The sequence below is a fragment of the Misgurnus anguillicaudatus genome, chromosome 17, assembly GCF_027580225.2.
Source record: "Misgurnus anguillicaudatus chromosome 17, ASM2758022v2, whole genome shotgun sequence".
Classification (NCBI taxonomy): domain Eukaryota; kingdom Metazoa; phylum Chordata; class Actinopteri; order Cypriniformes; family Cobitidae; genus Misgurnus; species Misgurnus anguillicaudatus.
This window is the reverse complement of record NC_073353.2, coordinates 39,578,496-39,596,695: the sequence shown is the minus strand read 5'-3', so window position 1 is coordinate 39,596,695 and position 18,200 is coordinate 39,578,496. Positions and strand designations below refer to the sequence as shown.

The following is an 18,200-nucleotide window of genomic DNA, read 5'->3' as shown; positions in this document are numbered from 1 at the left end:
TGATATTAAAAAATATAACAACTATGAAAGCAGTTTTAGTTCTTTCATTCTTTTATTTGAAATTTCTCTGCCATTATTCATGAAAGTGCTCTTTAGAAAATCGAAAATAGACACTTTTGTGCAATTTGTGCCACAATTCAAGTAATCGCACTCCACATTATAATTGGTCCAAAGGTTAAATGTGTGGCTTTAATTATGATGTATTGAAGCATTCAGTACAGGGTGAACTTTAAACAAGCAGACTAAAACACATGAAGACATCATGTTAACTGTTTCAGAGAGTTTCATGGAAAATCCTCGTCAGATCCACACAGGATATTATACCTGATGAAGATGTCTGAAGATCTGATTCACATCATGTCAAGCTGCAATAACAAAGCATTAGTTAAAAGTCTACATTTTGTCTCTCAAATCAAGTTTTACTTTTCAAACTGTTAGTTATAGTTGTCAAAAAAGACAAATGAGTGATGTACAGTATAAACTTACCAAATCATCAACATCACCGGTGTCGTCCTGCGCGGATGACACCTGGACCTCCACCTTCTCCAATGCCAGAAACTACAGCAGCAAAAAACGAGACAAAATATTAAGATAACAATATTAAGAGCCATCATTAAGCCTTTCAATGTCCACACCTGGAGATAAACTGTAATGTTATACGATACCTGGTTTGCATCTTGTTTGGAGAAGGTGCTGTTGTCCACTTCATCTTTGCTGATCAGCGTGAGACCATCTGAAAACAGAAAAACATATTTAGATTTCCGTTTACGATAAAGATAAGATCACCCACGTTCAGGTCCGTTCCTGTACCTTGAACAAGCAGATCCCAGAATTCCTGCAGGTTCCTGTCGGGAAGGCTTCTCTTCAGGGACTGCATGTAACTGTTGAATAGCTCAGCGTTTCCAGACTGATGAAGTAAAATACAGTTAGTTGATGTGACAGAAGAGCATTTAATGAGATTCAGGTTCAACAGTGTGCTGCAAGATGCATGATAGCAGATATAATGAGACATCTCATCAATCATCATCCTGTTTACACCTGCATTACAACTCTTGCTCTAACCACATGAAATGAAGATGTTTAAATGCAGACAAATGAAATAGCTGTTCATAAGATGGCTTTCAAATAATGTACAATAATAAATACTAGTGATGCACCGATGTATCGGCCGCCGATATTTATCGGCCGATTTTTGATGAATTTGAAACCATCGGCAATAGCACAAGAAAGGCCGATACCGATTGTTTATTAATTAACTGCATAAAGAAATCCATTATATGTAAAAAATGAGTTAATGTTGTTAATAAAATAAATGCTGAATAGCAAAAACCACATTTGAAGGTTGTCATGCTGTCTTATTATATTTGTTTTAGCTTAATTTGTGCCTCTCTTATTTGGTCAGTTGAATGTTAATTAGATCCCATCCATGTTCAGTAAAAATAATCTGATGCAGAAATAAACTAGCTAATAGGCGAACTGTATAGTATTGTATACAAGTGTTTAATATCGGTATCGGCATCGGCCAGAAGTTGTCTGTTTAAATCGGCATCGGCCCAAACAAATCCTATCGGTGCATCCCTAATAAATTCACTGACTGTTGAGTTCATCTGACCTTGACTTGAGTCTTTCTGAACAATTAAAAAAAGACTTGATTAAAAAAATAAGCCAATCATTAATTTCGGAAATGGTTCTTGTTCTTAATTCAAGTTGTTCATTAAAGGGTCCCCTGCTATTGAAAGTTACTAAGAGGACTATTTTCGGCTGCTGCGTAATATCATTGCACCTCCTGCAGTCATGTAAAGGCAGCAAAGTCCTTGATTATTACATCACAATGAGAGTATAGTTCATAGCCATATCTGCCTAGAAAATCACAATCTTTAATTTTTTTGTTGGTCTTAGTACACAGTGTAACAACAGAAGACTCAAGTTTTAAATAGGAAAAATATTAAAATTCTTTGGTTATTTTGGAGCACGATGCTAATGCTCAAATCAGATTCAATGGATAATGCAAAGCTATGCTAAAAGTGCTAGCGCCAGACTCGGAGATCAGCTGAATGGATTCCAAAATGGTAAAAATCTAATATTTAACTCTAGGGGGGCTGGAAAATGAGCCTATTTTCAAAAAAAAGTGGAGTGTCCCTTTAAATATGAAACAAATATGCCTATCCATAAGTCAGTCCTGTTAGCTGTATTGGAAAAATTGACTTCAATGCAGTTTGTAATACCAAAAACATTTAACAATATCCTAATAATCTCTTGGTGTATCAGCGTAAATCTATTAGATTGTCTTATTACTGAGCAGACACTAAGAAAAGATTGAGAGTAATACAGAACTGATGATGATGATAATGATTAAATTAAGATGGCATGAAATCCTTTAGTCACAGTATCAGTCTTATAATCATCATCCCTCTAGGGCAGCGATTAAAAACATTCAGACTCCAGCAAAAGAACATAGAAGAAAAGAGGCGAAACTCTGATGTTGTCTCTAGTTGGTGCTTCGGAAATGCGGCCGCCATTTTTGGGTGAAAATGGCAACCAAACAACAGCACAGATACACACAATAACACAAGAGAAAAGTAAAAGTGGAATAAAAGAAAATTTTTTGTCAGCCCACTGAAAAACTATCAATGTGACGGTAAAATCTTGCCTTTAATTATTTTCTGCTAACTTTTACTGTTCTTTTTAGAGTAATACAATAAATATTTGCACAGCCTTAATTATGTATGTGGCCATTTCCTTTTTATGGAACTATATATTTATATATTATTTTAGATGTTTAATCACTATAAAAAAATAAAAATAAAAAAATATATATATATATAAAACAAGGTTTTGTGAAAAAATAAAGACGAAGTCCATAAATTAAACTGATAAAAGGATTTGATGATCACTTTACTGATTGTACGTTATTCTGTGTTGTCAATGGCAACATTCAGGTTGGATGTACGTTCATTTTTTTTTAACCAAGCTCCTGATAATCCCATAGCGACAGCAAGAAACTACTGGACTTCACCCCAAAATGATGGAGGCATAGGACTGGCACTAGGAGCCGGTGTTGCAATGGAAAGTTTTGCCTCTTGGGTTCTTAGCTCGTTGCTTTAGCCATGTGCTGTATTAACACATCCTCATCATATAACAGCCTCCAGCGGCGACTTTCTCCCCGTGCGCCAGAAAAACAATTGATTCCTGATTGAACGTGGAGCTGAATTAAGATCTCACCGTGATGGACTCTGTCCTGAAGGCCTGGATACAGGTGATGCTTTTCATGTAGTACTCTGGACTCCTGTTGCCCAGCAACTGCTCAATCCTGCGGATCAGCTCCTGACACGCTGTCAAGGTTATGAAACAATGATTGTCAAAGCAACAGCATAAACTGTGGCTAATATCCAGAATCAACAACACTCACTGAAGGCTTAAAATCAGTTACTAAAAAAATTGAGTTTGAAATCCTAGATGAAGTTCAATAAGACCAGGACATATACCAGAGGATGAAATGCACAACCGGAATGATACTGTACAGGTTCACAAGGACAGAATAAGAAACACATCATAGTCTTTATGCTAAAATCAAGTATGGATTGGTGTCAAACCGATTCCTGACTGGTCTATAAAGTCTTTGTATAGTTTTCTGTGGAGGTAGATCAATTAATCGGTTTTACTGATTAATCGGCACCGATAGTGCATTGGTGGAACAAAAAAATCCATGCGAATAGTTTTTCTGAATTGCGTCTGTTGCTTCACATCATTATAAAGAAATGAATTTGCTAAACAGATGCTGCATTAGCAGAGAAACAACAGCAGAAACCTAAGTTTGTCTTCAAGGCTGACAGGACGCTAATAACAGTACTACCTCAAACAGTTACCAGGGCTCCAGACTGCTTCCAAATGGTCGCATTTTGCCAACAAAATTTGAGAGTGTGCCACTGAATTTTACATCCAGTTGCACATGTGCGACCAGTAAATTTGACCTTTTTTTTTGATGTGACACTGAATTTAAAACAGCACATTGTACTTTCTGCATCTATCATCAAAGTATTTATTAGTAAAACGGTGTATTACTTAGTAGAAATGTGAATATTTGGTTAGCATGTTGATTTACAGTGTGTGCCCCTACATTTTCTGGTTGCGCCCCTAAAATTTTCAGTTGGGGCCACTGTGCTCCTAGTGAAAAAAGCTAGTCTGGAGCCCTGGTTACACAAAAATACACACAGATAAATCCAACACAAATGTTTTAATGTGAAGATTATTACCATCTATTTGCATTAGTTTATATCCAGTTGGTTACTTTTATCCATGATTTAGCCGGCTACGCTGCATAGTTAATAATGTGAGAATGTAAACTATAGACCGTTTCATCAGGCGCACGTGACGTGGTCCAAACTTTACTTCCGGTTTCTGTTTGTTTAATAATCTGACTAGTTGCTGAAACAAATACCTCGTCAAAAATAACAAATCTTTTGGGTTCCTATGTAATCTACATGTTGTTTATTTTGCTTGTTATATAAATAAACTACTTTAAAAGGACTTTGTTGTTATTTATTCTTTGTAGAGTTTACTGGAAGTTACGTGATGACCATGAAAGCCTCGCGTTTATGTTGTTACTGCTGAAACCGTCTATATGCAGCTGTCAGCTAAATTAACAAATCCAAATCTGATTTCAGTTTTTTAATCATTACTGCAATACATATTTTGTTATTTTGATTAGATAATTATTAAACGTTTAAACAGAAGCAAAAAAAAGTACAAGACTACACATATAACATACATTTATGTAATTTTAATGTTACCAGTGTGAGTATTTATTTTAATACTTATTAATATAGTTAATATATTTTCATTTATACATTTATATAATTTAGCAAATTTTTTTTGTTCAGTGCTGTTGTTTTATTACTTTATTAATACATTCTGCCACTGTTTTACTTTAAGTGTTATGTTTGTGTTTTATCCAGTATCCATTTTAAAAACTATCGGCCGATTAATCGGTTATCTTCAAGTACGGACCAACCTAGTTATCGGTATCAGTAAAACCCACTATCACTCAACCTCTAGTTTTCTGATGTATTTTATGACATGTTAAATTGTTATTGGCTTGTGCTATAATTGGATGAAGATGAAGAATGAAATCTCACCCTGATCAAAGGGAAGGCTCTTTTGTCTTATCAATGCGTGGAAATCTCGCGCTGGATTCACGCTACCAACCTGAAAGACAGACTGACTGTTATCATGACAGATAGCTTGTGTTTCATACAGAATTAACGTAATGGATGCGGCCCAAAACCGAATGAGTTAATTTGTTGTCTGCACCCTACATAGAAATTTACCTTAAAAGTGAAAGTGACCGCTTTTGGTACACTGTTCATAGGCACCATTAAAGACCGCAAAATGATATAACCATATAAAACTATTGACCATATGACTATTACATCATAAAATGTCAACACGGGTATCTCATTAAGATTTGAAACAGAACTGATCAATTTATAAATTATATGCAACGTCTGTTCATCTGACTAATGCACATTTTTGAAAAGTTGTATGTGTGATATATGAAGCACATGATAGTCTCACCGATGTGACGCGTCCTTCTGTGATCTCTGCCAGGTTAAATTCAGTCTCCTCACTGACTTTAACTCTTTTTGCATCGGGCTCTTCAGTGCTGACAAAAACAATAAAAAGTTGTATTTAAATCATCCTATGTGTAAATGACTTTCTCTTTTCAGAGTTATATTAAACAATATCCTTCCTGACTCTTTATAATGACATCGGATAGTGCCCCATTTTAAAAATGCATCCATCCATCAAAAACGAATCCATACAGTTATTAACTCATTCCCCGCCAGCTAAATTTTTTGAAAAGTTGCCCGCCAGCATTTTTTGTGATTTTCACAAAAGCTTCACAAAATGCCTTCCAGGAACATTTTCATCTAAAAATATATAAACATACAAATATATCAAATGAAAGAACAGACCCTCTGCTTTCAAACAAACAAACAAACAAAACGGGGAAACAAACATTTCATCCCATCTATATTTTTTTCTGTGCATATAAACTCTTAAATATGGGTATTTTTCTTAAAAAAAAAATAAAAAAAATTTAGCAAAAAGCTGAAATAATTGCATTTTTTGGGAAGGTATTTTGTTAGAAATCAGATTCAGAACGATTATCAAAACATACACAGAGTTTAAAATTAGTAAATAATTTTTTTGCTTCAGTTTTTTTAATAAATTGGGTAAGTGCCATCTAGTGGATAATTGTGTTTCTGTGGGTTTACACCATGTGTGAGTTCAACGATTTGCGCGAGTAGATTACGTAGAAAGTCAATGCAAAGACGCGATCAGATGCGTCCTTGTGTGGGGCGATGCGAATGACGCGATATGGGCGCCGTGTTTGCCGTGAAAACACACGTTATTCGCCTCAAACGCGTCTTCGCCCAAGTTGAAAATATTCAACTCGAGCGAAAAATTCGCATGACACGAAGTTAAATCCCGCGATTAATCTAGAGCTTTGCGTTTGGTGTAAACCCACAGTTACAGATGAACATAAAACCTCATCAGGAACACTTTTTTATGCAAATGTTTTCTCTTAATTGACGAGATAACTTGTCAATGGCGGGGAAAGAGTTAAATGTCTTCTGAAGTAAATCGATTGGTTTTGTAACATCTGTCTTCAGGAAAATGCACACAAATCAAGATTTAAAATCTACTAATAAGAAATAAAAATGCTTTTCACCCTACCTCATGTTTCTTTATCACTCTCATGTGTAAATGCAGTAAAGCAGTCCTGCCTGCAGATAGCTACACAATTATATCTACCAGGTTATGTGAAATAAATACTTCTACCATCACACGGTATATACAGTTACATCACATTCCTCCTGTAGTCTCAAGTGTGGATCTCATTCATTCTCACCTGACCCCAAACACATCTGCACTGGTCTTCGCCTCTTTCCGTTTCACCACTTCTTTCAGAGGGAATTTTGTCTTGACGTCTTGCAGCGGGGCCTGACAGCGAGCGGACACGGCCTGTGGTCGCTCCAGAACCCTCTGAAGCCAGGGTTCAATCTGTGGCAGAGGATCATCAGGTCTCACGCCGCGGTGATGTAGGCACTGCAGACACAAGACAAACACAGATTTCACAACTGAATCACACAACTGAAATACATTTCATTCAGTCTAGGAAACAGCTCATATTTTAACCTGGTAAAGTCTCTGGAACTGTGGGTTTGGAATGTGGTTGGTTTTAAGCAGGTCGACTGTACTTCCATCTTCATCTTCCTCAACCAGCATCATGGAGTCGATTAGCCCGTCCACTGCCGAGAGCTGCGACTCTAAACGGACACGTTAAGATCAAGACAATTCAATAAAAACTGAGTTCATTTTCACTTTATTTTTAAAGAGGTGTGGGTTTGAGTCTTTTAAAATAACTATCGGCTGCAGAAGCTGTCCAAACACAACTTAACTTGTAGACAAAAAGGACATAATTTTTTAGTGTTTGCTGTTAAACACAATAGCTGTTGCTTCTTTTAGATTTATTTAACCTTGATATCTAAGCAGCAGAAATGTAAGGTGTTTATTTGTTTTTTGACCAAATTAAGCAGCCTTAATATCAGGATCTGATATAAAATAAGACCCGCTTAGGCTTTTGTAAATAGTAATAATGCTTATTACAGTGTTCTGGCTACAATCACAAAGACATCACCGTTTCATTTTTGTAGGTATGTGGTGATGTTGATAAATATAATTGTGACCCACCCGTGCTGTCAAAATGAGTCGAAATGCGCTCGATCTACCTTTGAGCAAGAGGCAAAAGAAAGTACAAATGGTCGAAATTAAGGTTTTCATAAAAATAAGTTCATTAAGTCAAGTGATCTCAAAGCTCTAGATAGTCGTTAAACATTTAAAAATGATCTTTATTTGTACGTTTCGGAGAGGTGTACCGTCCTTAATGCTTAATCTAATACAAAGATGCGTCTCCATCCACATGCACGTCTGATATTTTGGTTTTCGGTTTTAAAACATGCAGGAATTAGAAAATACAGTGCAGGACTGCTTGATGTTAAAATAGTTATTAAGAAAGATAAAGTCCATTACTTAAAAATGTTAAAAGAGTAAATAAGACATGAAAACTGACTGACAGATCTGAAGATGTAATCTGTTATGTCTTAAGTGAATGTTTGGTTCACTGTTGGGGAAAAATATCTGATGTGTAAGATAGATTATATTAGATCCTTGCAATACAGAACAAGGGTTCCCATAGCTTAGTTAACTTCAAATTAAAGGACCTTTCAAGGACTTTCCAGGTCCAATACCCTTAAATTCAAGGACTAAATGTGGGGACACATTTCAAGTGAGAGCAAGGTTACATTGAGTTACCTTTTAAGAAAAATTGTTATGACGTCACTGTGGTGACGCCTCCAGGGGTAAGTGCGTCTGAATGTGTATATCAAATACAACCAATGATGAGGCTTAACGACAAAGACAGGTTGATGTGGGAGCCAGGAAAGTATATCGCTATCTGAAATATTGCCAAAGACGGCGTTACAGGGATGAAGGAAGTATGACAGAGGAGACGCAGTGTCTCGTTCCCTTCTCAGGGAACAACAGTTACATACGTAACCCGAGACGTTTTCATGTGTCACACACAACTATGCAAAAAAGCATTTTGGTATGAATCAACATTCACATACAGAAGATATAAGCATTTAAAGTGAACAGTTTAGCACGTGTGCTTATAAAGTCAAACATTTTTATGATATTATCCTACACTACACAGGGAATAATATGGATTTTTTCCCTTGTTGCATAAAATAGTTTCAAGCACTTTCAATGACCTGTATCTATGTATGGGTGATTCTCACAAAAACTTGGTTTTAAAAATGTCAAGCATGAAAATGTAAAAATTGCTTAAATTTACTTTTTTTCCAACAAGACATTGAAAAACAAAGTCTGGAGTAAATGGGAACATTAATTTAAAAACTTTTACTTATCATTTAACACTTTTTGTAACATAATTAAAAAATTAGTCCTAAAAAATCTCATTACCGCAACAGTCAGAAAACATCAACACTGACATATTTTCAAAATGACAAGACAAACCTGAAAGAACATAATTTGGAGATTCTGCACATGCATTTAAAATCAAAGTATTATGCTTCTATTAATTAAATTAACATTTAATAAGCATCTGTTGCGGTAATGATAATCAAAATGTCGTGTAAGCATTCTGACAAGACAATATTTCAAATTAACTGTAAAAAATGATCTTACCTGGTAGCCATCTTGAAGTAACTGGTCCATGTGCTTGGTCACTCAAAATCAAACTTTATTAATATTCTGTATGTGTGCTTAAACTGTTCTTAAAAAAGTGTTGCGGAGGATGAGAACATCAGGCATGGACACATCATTTTCCTAATTTTTCTTCATTATTATTATAATACATGAATATTCAGTAAATATTTTTTCTGTCATCTAAAGTAGTCTAGCAAAACATCCATTTATTTTTTTTCTTAATATTTTTGTGTTCATTTGATTAAATTACAACATAACGCATGTTCAAACACAGCCGGACACATTGCGGTAATGAGAATTTCAGCAGAAAATGAGATAAAATTTACAATTATAAATTCTTATGTTGAAATCACACATTGTGCAAGGTAGAACACAGTATTGTGTTAATTCTGATGCTTTTTAATGTTACTATATTACACATTTTAAAGCTAAAATCATTAGTGCCGTGGTGTTTCAATGGTTTCGTGAGAATCACCCGTATGTATATTTTCAAAAACTTCCCAGGGCCTTGAATTATTTCCCCCAGATTCACAAACTTTCAAGGCTTTCAAGGATGCATGAAATCCCTGTAAAACTGTCTGTTTCGATGTCAATCAACAATAAAAAAGAAAAAAGTTGAACATATATTGTTCCTATAGATATTGTTTTTGATTTTGTGTGTGCTAAATCTATTAGTTTTATCTGTGGTTTTAAGGTATAAATGTGGTGATTTTGCTTTTGAACCTTAAAAAATATTTATTTTTTCTCAAAACTGACTTTGCTGACTCTGCCAACTTCAAACACGTGTAGCTCTGTCATTTTTTGTCAGACTCAAACAAATCATACATTGTTTTGAACTTTGAAGTTTTTTAATGTCAAAATATTTACTTATATATAACATTTGAAAAAAAAATGTGCTCATTCCGACTCATTTTGTCAGCACGGGTCACAAATGTTACAGAAACACATATTATAGAAATGTTTGCCTTTGCTCTCTGAGGACTCACCTGAGGGTTTAAACTTCTTGTTGCTTTCTAACATTGGGAACGTAAACTGTCTGAGGTCTTCCATATACGGCAGCTGAACGTACAATAGACACTGAAGACAGGGCGACAAGTGAGAGATGGGAACCTTATTGGGGATAAAACATTAACAATGTGTTCAATCAAAAGCCACTTACTTCATATTTTTCCTTAATGCAAGGAAAGGCCGCGCCCACTTGAGGGTTGCTACGGCGATCATATGCGTAACGCACTACAGCCGCCATCTTTAGAGCATCGAGTGCACGAATCAGAGCAGAGAGAGCTACAGCCGCATGCTGCGAACACCAAATAAAACATTAATGTCTTTAAACATTAAATTATAAACACTGATATATTTCAGTATGATGTCACAGCGAACATTACCTCATCATCTCTGGGCGCAAAAACTTTAACAACCTGACTTCCCATAAACTGATGACGATTAATCTGCATCATACAAAAAAATAATAAATGGTCACTGTATAATAAAGGGAAGAAACATGGTCACACAAATCCCTGATAATATCAGGTTTTGTGAGTTTGAATGGGATGTGATGTGATGGGAAACATGGTTTGAAGAAGAGTGCCATCTAATGGACAAGCACTTACCAGCTCCTGTTTAGTAAAACCAAGAACTGAAAAACATTTGCCATCAGATTTGTATTTCATCTGGTCCTCGTCCACTTTAGAAAAGGGAACAATGTCACTGCCGTAACGGTAACCTTGAAGAAACAGCAAAAATTATACCAAATGTAATATTTTTAATTTGGGTTTGGGTTCATGCCTGTATGATAAGTGTGAGGTCATGTGTGTTTTTGACCCCCTCTAAATCACCTTGAATAGTGTCCTCCTTCTGCACTTCAGTTTCATCATCGTCATTCAGGCAGTAAACCGTCTCTCTCCTGACATCATCTTTCTGGTGACTCTCAGCATCAACCACAGCCCATGACTTCTTCACCTTCTCCTCCGTCACCTGTGTGTTACGAGCACCAGACATGACATAAGAGTAGAAACGACGAGCATTACTTCTGAACGGTTTAAATATCAGGAACGCACCGCTTTGTATCCTACGATACGGATGGTGATCGAGCTGCCGATAGTGAGCTGACAGGGCCAGGCCATCGGCCTCCGGGCGATACACTTAAAGATGGACAGCTTCTCCAGAGCATCACTGTGACAAAGCCATTTGATCATAACCCTTCAGACCTTCATGATTAGATTTAAATCATAACTCATTCATAAGAAATCTGACCTAAAAGTGTAAACTTCTTCCAGACCATCCTCATCCAGAGCGGTCATGATGTTTCTGACCATTTCCAGGCCTTGGGTCTGCTGTCCACTTAAGCCTTTTCCTGGGCGGGGTGGAGGCGACGCTGACCCAGACCCACCCCTACCTCCATCACCTCCGTCTTCATCCACAGGGAACGGCAAACTGATCAAATTAAACACAACTTAATTCAAATATCAGTGAACTCTGTTAGAGGTAGGGCTGTAACGAGTATGAAATTTGGCTGACGGTCAATTCCCTATTTGTTATGACGATTAGTTGTCTGTTTTATTGCTTTGACGTTTAATTCTCATAAAAAAATTGTGTTTGTGAAATAATTTTCACCCATTGTTGATTATTTAAATTAAATATTTTGCAAGGTTACCTAGCAGTAAATATTAATACACAACACATATTTAAAAGTAATTTGATACGGTCTCGTTTATACAGGTGCTGCAGCTCCCCCTTGTGTTTTTTAAAGAGATGTGCAATCATTGCGGTGAGCTGAAATCATCGGGATGAGACGATTATTTAATCATTGTGACAGCCCTAGTTACAGGCATTATTTATTTTACGTCAACATATTATACATGATTATTACTTACAAAAACTGCAGAGTAATTCCTGCTTTCTTCAGACTGTTAATAATAACATCAAGCTGGTCTTCAGAGCTCTGCACATTCAGATCCGTCAACAGCACGATGTTCAGACGTGTATATTTTTTACCCCTAAACAACAAATTGTAAGTGTTGTGACATCAGAAAGTCTTCTGAAGAGCAGATCAATCATAGCAAGAATACTCACATGGTTTCGTTCTGCAGGAGATCCATGCAAACAACAAGAGCATCAAGCCCTGATGAATGAAGTCAAGGGCTTCAATAGAAACGAATACAACACAAAATGTTACTTATATCATTAAATAAAATAATAAAGTTAATCAAGGATACAATCTGCTTGTTGGCCACCAGGCTGAAGTTCATTCTGAATCTCCTCCAGCAGCTCAAAATCAGGCATCATCAGTTGTCGATGGACAGTGATGTTCTGATACTGACCATCTTTAGCCAGACGGTTCTTGGTTTCATCAGTACCAAACAGCACCAGAGCCACTTCATCCTTATTCTCATCAAACACCTACAACAGACAGAATGTAAATCATCATGATGTTATTATTACAGACAGACAGAATGTAAATCATCATGATGTTATTATTACAGACAGACAGAATGTAAATCATGATGTTATTATTATTACAGACAGCAGATATAATAAATAAACAGAGACGATAATCATAATACAAACCTGTCGCTGGACAAATTTTTGGATGACTTTTTTGGCCTGTTCGAAGGGCGGTTCCTGGCCAGGTTCTGAGTTGCTCATGGAGAAACCCACATCCATGCACAGTACCAATGCTGACTAAAAAACAAACACAAACTTATGATTAAAAAATGATTTAAAACAGACATTGAAACACAAAATGAAAAGTTGAAGGAGTAAATGTAATGTAAGATTAACGCTGCATACAGCTTGACCATACATTACATATTGTGTGCTTTATTGGTTTTAAATCGTTTTAATTTAAATTAAATGTGAGACTTTTTGAGAACCATAATTTTAATCTGGTTTACATGCCTTCATATGATTTACAATATAATGCACAGTTTATATGAACTTATTTCATAGATCTCGAGAGAGCATGTTCATACATGTCCACTGTAAACTGCTATAGATTTAAGCACTTCTGATTTTGTGTTGCTGAAAAAATAAACAAGACAAAGAAACGCAAACGGGACTGAAACAACTCGGTTGCGAGTAACTTACAAATAATGAATAGACCTTTGAATGAAAATTTCAAAACTTTATTATACGTATTTATGAAACGATCTACAAACCAGACCGTCAGTTTAACCCATGAACTACAATTATAAACAGACGTGTGGCTTTAATCACGGATTCGTCATTCAGATAAAATAATCTAATTATCGCAATCAATGTTTATAATGAAGTATCATTATTTTACCTTCGATGCGCGCGCCATCCCTACTGACTGGTGTCTCACTGTTATTGATCCGGGCGAACAACTGACAAGCAACAAAGTTCCGCCCCATAGTTAACGTTACAGAAAAGATGTGCTCGACTTAAAGGAATAGTTCAGCCAAAAATAAAATTTCTTTCATTATATACTCACCCTCATGTTGTTCTAAACCTGTATGAATTTATTTTTTTCTGATGAACACAAAAGAAGATATTTTGATAAATGATAAGTACACAGTTGATGGTAACCATTTATTTTCATAGTAGGAAAACAAATTTTATGGAACTATTGTGATTAAATGATGATAAAGATACTTCTATAAATGATGGCAAGCACGCACAATGTTGACGGTATCCATTGAACTCCATTGCATTTGTTTTTCTTATGGAAGTCAATGGTTACAATCAGCTGTGTGCTTACCATCATTTATCAAAATATTTTCTTTTGTGTTCATCAGTTTGTGTTTTCTTGACTGAAAACAGCTTGCCTGATTTTGACGTATCTTAAAATAAATCAGTGGTGCCATAGTTTTGCCACCAGTAATGCATGAGTAATAACTATCCCTATTACCAGTCTTGTGGGCAGTACCAGGACGTGTTACAGGTAACATAAGTTTGAAACCCAGGTCGAGGTCATGGCCAGTTTCTCTTTTCCTCTAAAATTATTTCCTGTCCCATTTTTCTATTGAGCCTACAAAAGGTTTTATTTGAGAAAGTTAGCAGTCATCTGTGAAATTATTTAGCAATACTTTCATTATATCTTATGAGCATCACTGCATGATGATAAAGGCTTAAAAAAAACAAGGACTGAAGAATCTTAAGTCAATGACAAACAACCCTGAAGTCATCAAAAACTATCTTAAGATTATTTATCTCCACATGTGAGGACACAAGAAGTTTATGTTGTCATACACAGTATGTCATTACAAATATTTGTGTTCTCATAAACCACAGATACCACAACACACAGACACTTTAAGAGTTTAGATTTCTCACACCACACAAAGTGTCAGTTTATTTGTAATATACATATGGCTTTATTTTACAGAAGGGTATAAAAAGCTTTTTAAGAGCATTTCTGTTCTTAACTCCTCCTGATTTAGGGTAATGCCTCCATAAACACAAGATTATTAGAATAAATACAAATAAACAGCAAAGAATAAATATTTTAAATGTATAAATCAAAATCTTAAATGTAAATATGCCAAATCTTTGGAAAACAAACATGGTTAAAATAGGTTGTTAACAAGCAAAAGACTAAATAAGTAAAACAAAATAACACAAACAAAAAAAGTTTACTTATACAGTGTGTTTAAACAGGCATAAAACAATAAAATGAGCAGTGTAATACATAAGTGTACAGTAAACTGATTATGAGGCGTCATACTGCATTTTAACTCTCACTGCAGATAGTTAGACAAGTTAAGCACTTTTTAAAATTGTGTTGGTTAGGACAACAAAATCTATTATTTTATGAGCTAGCTTATTCGTTCTTGTATGATTTGCTTTCACCCCTGTGACCTTATTTTATTTTATAATAATTATTTTATAATAATCAAACATATTTCACTTCTTACAAATTCGCCAACTCATAAAATACGTATAAATTCCCATTAGATCAGGCTGGTTAGGATACTGTGATATATTTGGGTTAATATGATATTTGACAAAATCCTGTTTTTAAAGTTTTATGAACAAACTTTCTGGCTTCATTCAGAACCATTTGAGGTTTGGGATGCCTGTGATGCTGCCTAATAATTTAGCCAAATTAAGAGAAAAAGATGGCAAAAGGCTGCCACGTAACATTTAAAACAATCCTCCTTGTTGGGAACCCAACATTGCTGAGTGTGTACTAAATTGCTCACTGGGTTTAAAAACAAAATTAAACTGGTTTACACTGCAGATCTCTGCCATCTTAATTCATTTATTCACACCGATGACGTTTGTAAATTTTTTCTTTGCAATGTCCCAGAGATGGTGTCCGAATCTAGCAGCTCTACAATACTGTACGGTGAGCAGTCCTCTAATCCGAGCTTCCCACAAGCCCAACCGCAGAAACCCTTCTCCAGGTCCCTGACTGAAAGCCACCATTCGCTAAACGCCCAGGACACCTGCGCCACGGCCGAATACAGACCCAGAGACAGCGACACTGCCACGATGAGCACGGGGTAGAAGATGATGAGGAAGGGGCAAATGGTGACTTTGTGGCAGAATGTCCGTTCCTCATTGTACACGAGAAAAATGTTATACCAAGTGAGAGTTCCATAGTAGAAAGAGGTGATGAAGGAAAGGACGAAAACTACCGGAGCACAAGACAGACTCCAAAGGACAACGTGGGGACCTTGAGAAATCCCAAAAACACACCGGCGTCTCGATCCCTCTCTGTCCTCACATTCAGCATCCAGACGCTCTTTCGACCTCGCCATCTCCTGCAGCTCTTTCTCCGTCAGCGTCATGTGAATGTCTACCATCTGACCTTTCTTCTTTCCTCGTGTGATCGTCCCTGTCAGTGTCACGTAGCGGCTATCTGGAGGTAGATTCCAACCTGTGAGGTGGGAACATTTCATAAAAAAAACATTTGACAGCTTGAGAAACGTGTCACTCATCACCAAACACATCTGTAATGAAAAACTAACAATTATACTGAACATCAAATCTAGCAGCATCTCCAAACAAAAAATGCTAGACCTCATTTTATTTATAAGTAAATAATAGTGTGAATTTTAGTGGATGCACAAACATCTGACATCCAGAGAGTGTCACAAAACTCTCCATTTTCAATTTGTATAATTTGAAAGACTTTCGACAGAAAGTTATGAAATATTTTGTTTGTATGTTGGTTTATATTACCCAACACTTTAAAACGATTTGAATCGATTTACCTTCACTGCTGGGGTTGTTCAGAAATGTGTCTCCTTCTTCAGTGGACCTCTCAGCACCCTCCATATCTCCATCACGCTCTTCTCCACCTGCACTCTCTGTATCACAGCGGTAGACGATGATAGACTCTGGCCGAGGTTCACGCTTTCTCCTCTTTCTTCTTGTGCCGGTGCCAGAGTTTCCTTCATTGCCGTGTCCCTGAGATCTTTCAGACTCTAACTGAGGGCTCTCCGGTCTGAGCTGGTCCACCTGCTCCATGCTTCACTGTACAGCTACAGGTCAGAATCTTGCAAGCTTTGTGGATGAGGAAAAACTTAGGTCAGTCTAGAAAACTTTTGGTAATTGAGCAAGCAGATGTGCTATGGATATAAAATATTTACACCACCGTTTAAAAATTTCAGGTCACATACTCATTCAGTTCTACTTTACATAATGTTGTATTTGTTAAAGAGCACATTTCATAAAAAACTGACTTTTTTCATGTTTAAGTGCTATGATTGGGTCCCCAGTGCTTCTATCAACCTAGAAAATGTGAAAAAGATCAGCCCAGTAACTTAGTTTTTTTTAAACTGTTCTCTGCAAGCATGTGAAAAATAGCTAATTGAAATTTGTCTCCCCTTGTGATGCCAGAAGGGGATCTTATTATAATAACACCACCCCTTATTCTGCACTATCCAACCACAGCACTGCCATTTAGTGCAGAGATCAGCTCATTTGCATTTTAAAGGACACACCCAAAACAGCACATCTGCGCTCACACCTACAAAGTGTCCATTTTAACATGTTGTAATAAATTATCTATATCATATTTTCAGCAAAAACTTCACATACGTCAGGGGGGCACCAAAGATTTATTTTACATTTTTTTAAACTCTTGTGAAATTTCACCTTTAAGCAGCTTCCACACTAAAATACTTTATAAACAGCTTTGAAAGAATTCACATCAAAGATAAATAACATCATCCATCATCTTTGGATGATACTGCTGTCTACAGTTTATTCAAATACACATCTGTCACCCTTCCGTCTGTCACAGAAACAAACAAAGCCAACCAGGCAACACCAAAGTACTGCAGCCGATCAAAAGATGGTGTTTTAAAGCATGTTATTATACATTAAAAGCCTTCATTTTAAAATATACTATGATAATTCTTTATTTTAAATTATTTTAATCTGTTGTCGCCTGTCAGCTGATCGACTTTTAACACACCCTAGATCATGCATCTACAATGAGAAAAACAGATGAAAAGCTCGTGATGAACTCATAAACATAGCAGTCTTACCCGACAGATGCACAACTGTAAAACTGTGAACACGCGTGGCATTAAGTGTTTTGTTTTATTTGATGTGCAAACAAACAGCATCCGCCATACAGATGCGCTCGGGCCACAATGAAAACAAGCCCCGCCCATTAAATCTGGAACTCTGTGCCGTCCAATCAGAAGAGAATAAGTTAAAAGTCCTTCACTCACATAAGGGATAATAACAAATAAAATTCAACGAGTACACATTTTTGGCCACTTTTACATGCACAATAATTTATATATACGAATTGGAAGGTCTCCTTTATAAATGTTTAGATATAAAAGTTTTTTTTTTAATGAATATTTTTAGGTTGACACCGTGATATGCTCCTTTTAATTTAATACATTTTTTAAATAAAAAGTTATTATATGTGGAATATACATATGAAAATGGCACGAATGAAAAGTCTTATGTCACGGGTT

At 36.1% G+C, this 18,200-nt stretch overlaps 2 protein-coding genes across 3 annotated transcripts; both read right to left on the bottom strand.

Moving 5' to 3' along the window:
• Positions 1–157: 157 nt before the first annotated feature.
• Positions 158–13,665, bottom strand: xrcc5 (X-ray repair complementing defective repair in Chinese hamster cells 5). 2 transcript variants are annotated; one of them, XR_012358152.1, is made up of 22 exons: positions 13,580–13,665; positions 12,862–12,975; positions 12,510–12,693; positions 12,367–12,415; positions 12,168–12,290; positions 11,548–11,727; positions 11,352–11,466; positions 11,130–11,268; positions 10,905–11,017; positions 10,680–10,742; positions 10,454–10,591; positions 10,281–10,371; positions 7,204–7,334; positions 6,917–7,113; positions 5,575–5,662; positions 5,136–5,205; positions 3,223–3,332; positions 811–907; positions 666–733; positions 487–558; positions 279–365; positions 158–216 (listed from the first exon to the last, which is right to left on the bottom strand). XR_012358152.1 is itself a non-coding variant. In XM_055215846.2 (21 exons), exons 1-21 carry the CDS (start codon positions 13,595–13,597, stop codon positions 351–353), a joined length of 2,175 nt encoding a protein of 724 aa, XP_055071821.2. In that variant the 5' UTR covers positions 13,598–13,665; the 3' UTR covers positions 158–350. The 2 variants fall into 2 exon arrangements, 1 of the variants encoding a protein (XP_055071821.2); XM_055215846.2 differs by having other exon boundaries at positions 158–365.
• A 1,704-nt stretch (positions 13,666–15,369) lies between these two features.
• Positions 15,370–17,920, bottom strand: tmem169b (transmembrane protein 169b). Its single transcript, XM_055216486.2, has 3 exons — positions 17,757–17,920; positions 16,476–16,767; positions 15,370–16,138 (listed from the first exon to the last, which is right to left on the bottom strand). The coding sequence occupies exons 2-3, from the start codon at positions 16,729–16,731 to the stop codon at positions 15,522–15,524; spliced, it is 873 nt and encodes a 290-aa protein (XP_055072461.2). The 5' UTR covers positions 16,732–16,767; positions 17,757–17,920; the 3' UTR covers positions 15,370–15,521.
• Between the last annotated feature and the right edge of the window lie 280 nt (positions 17,921–18,200).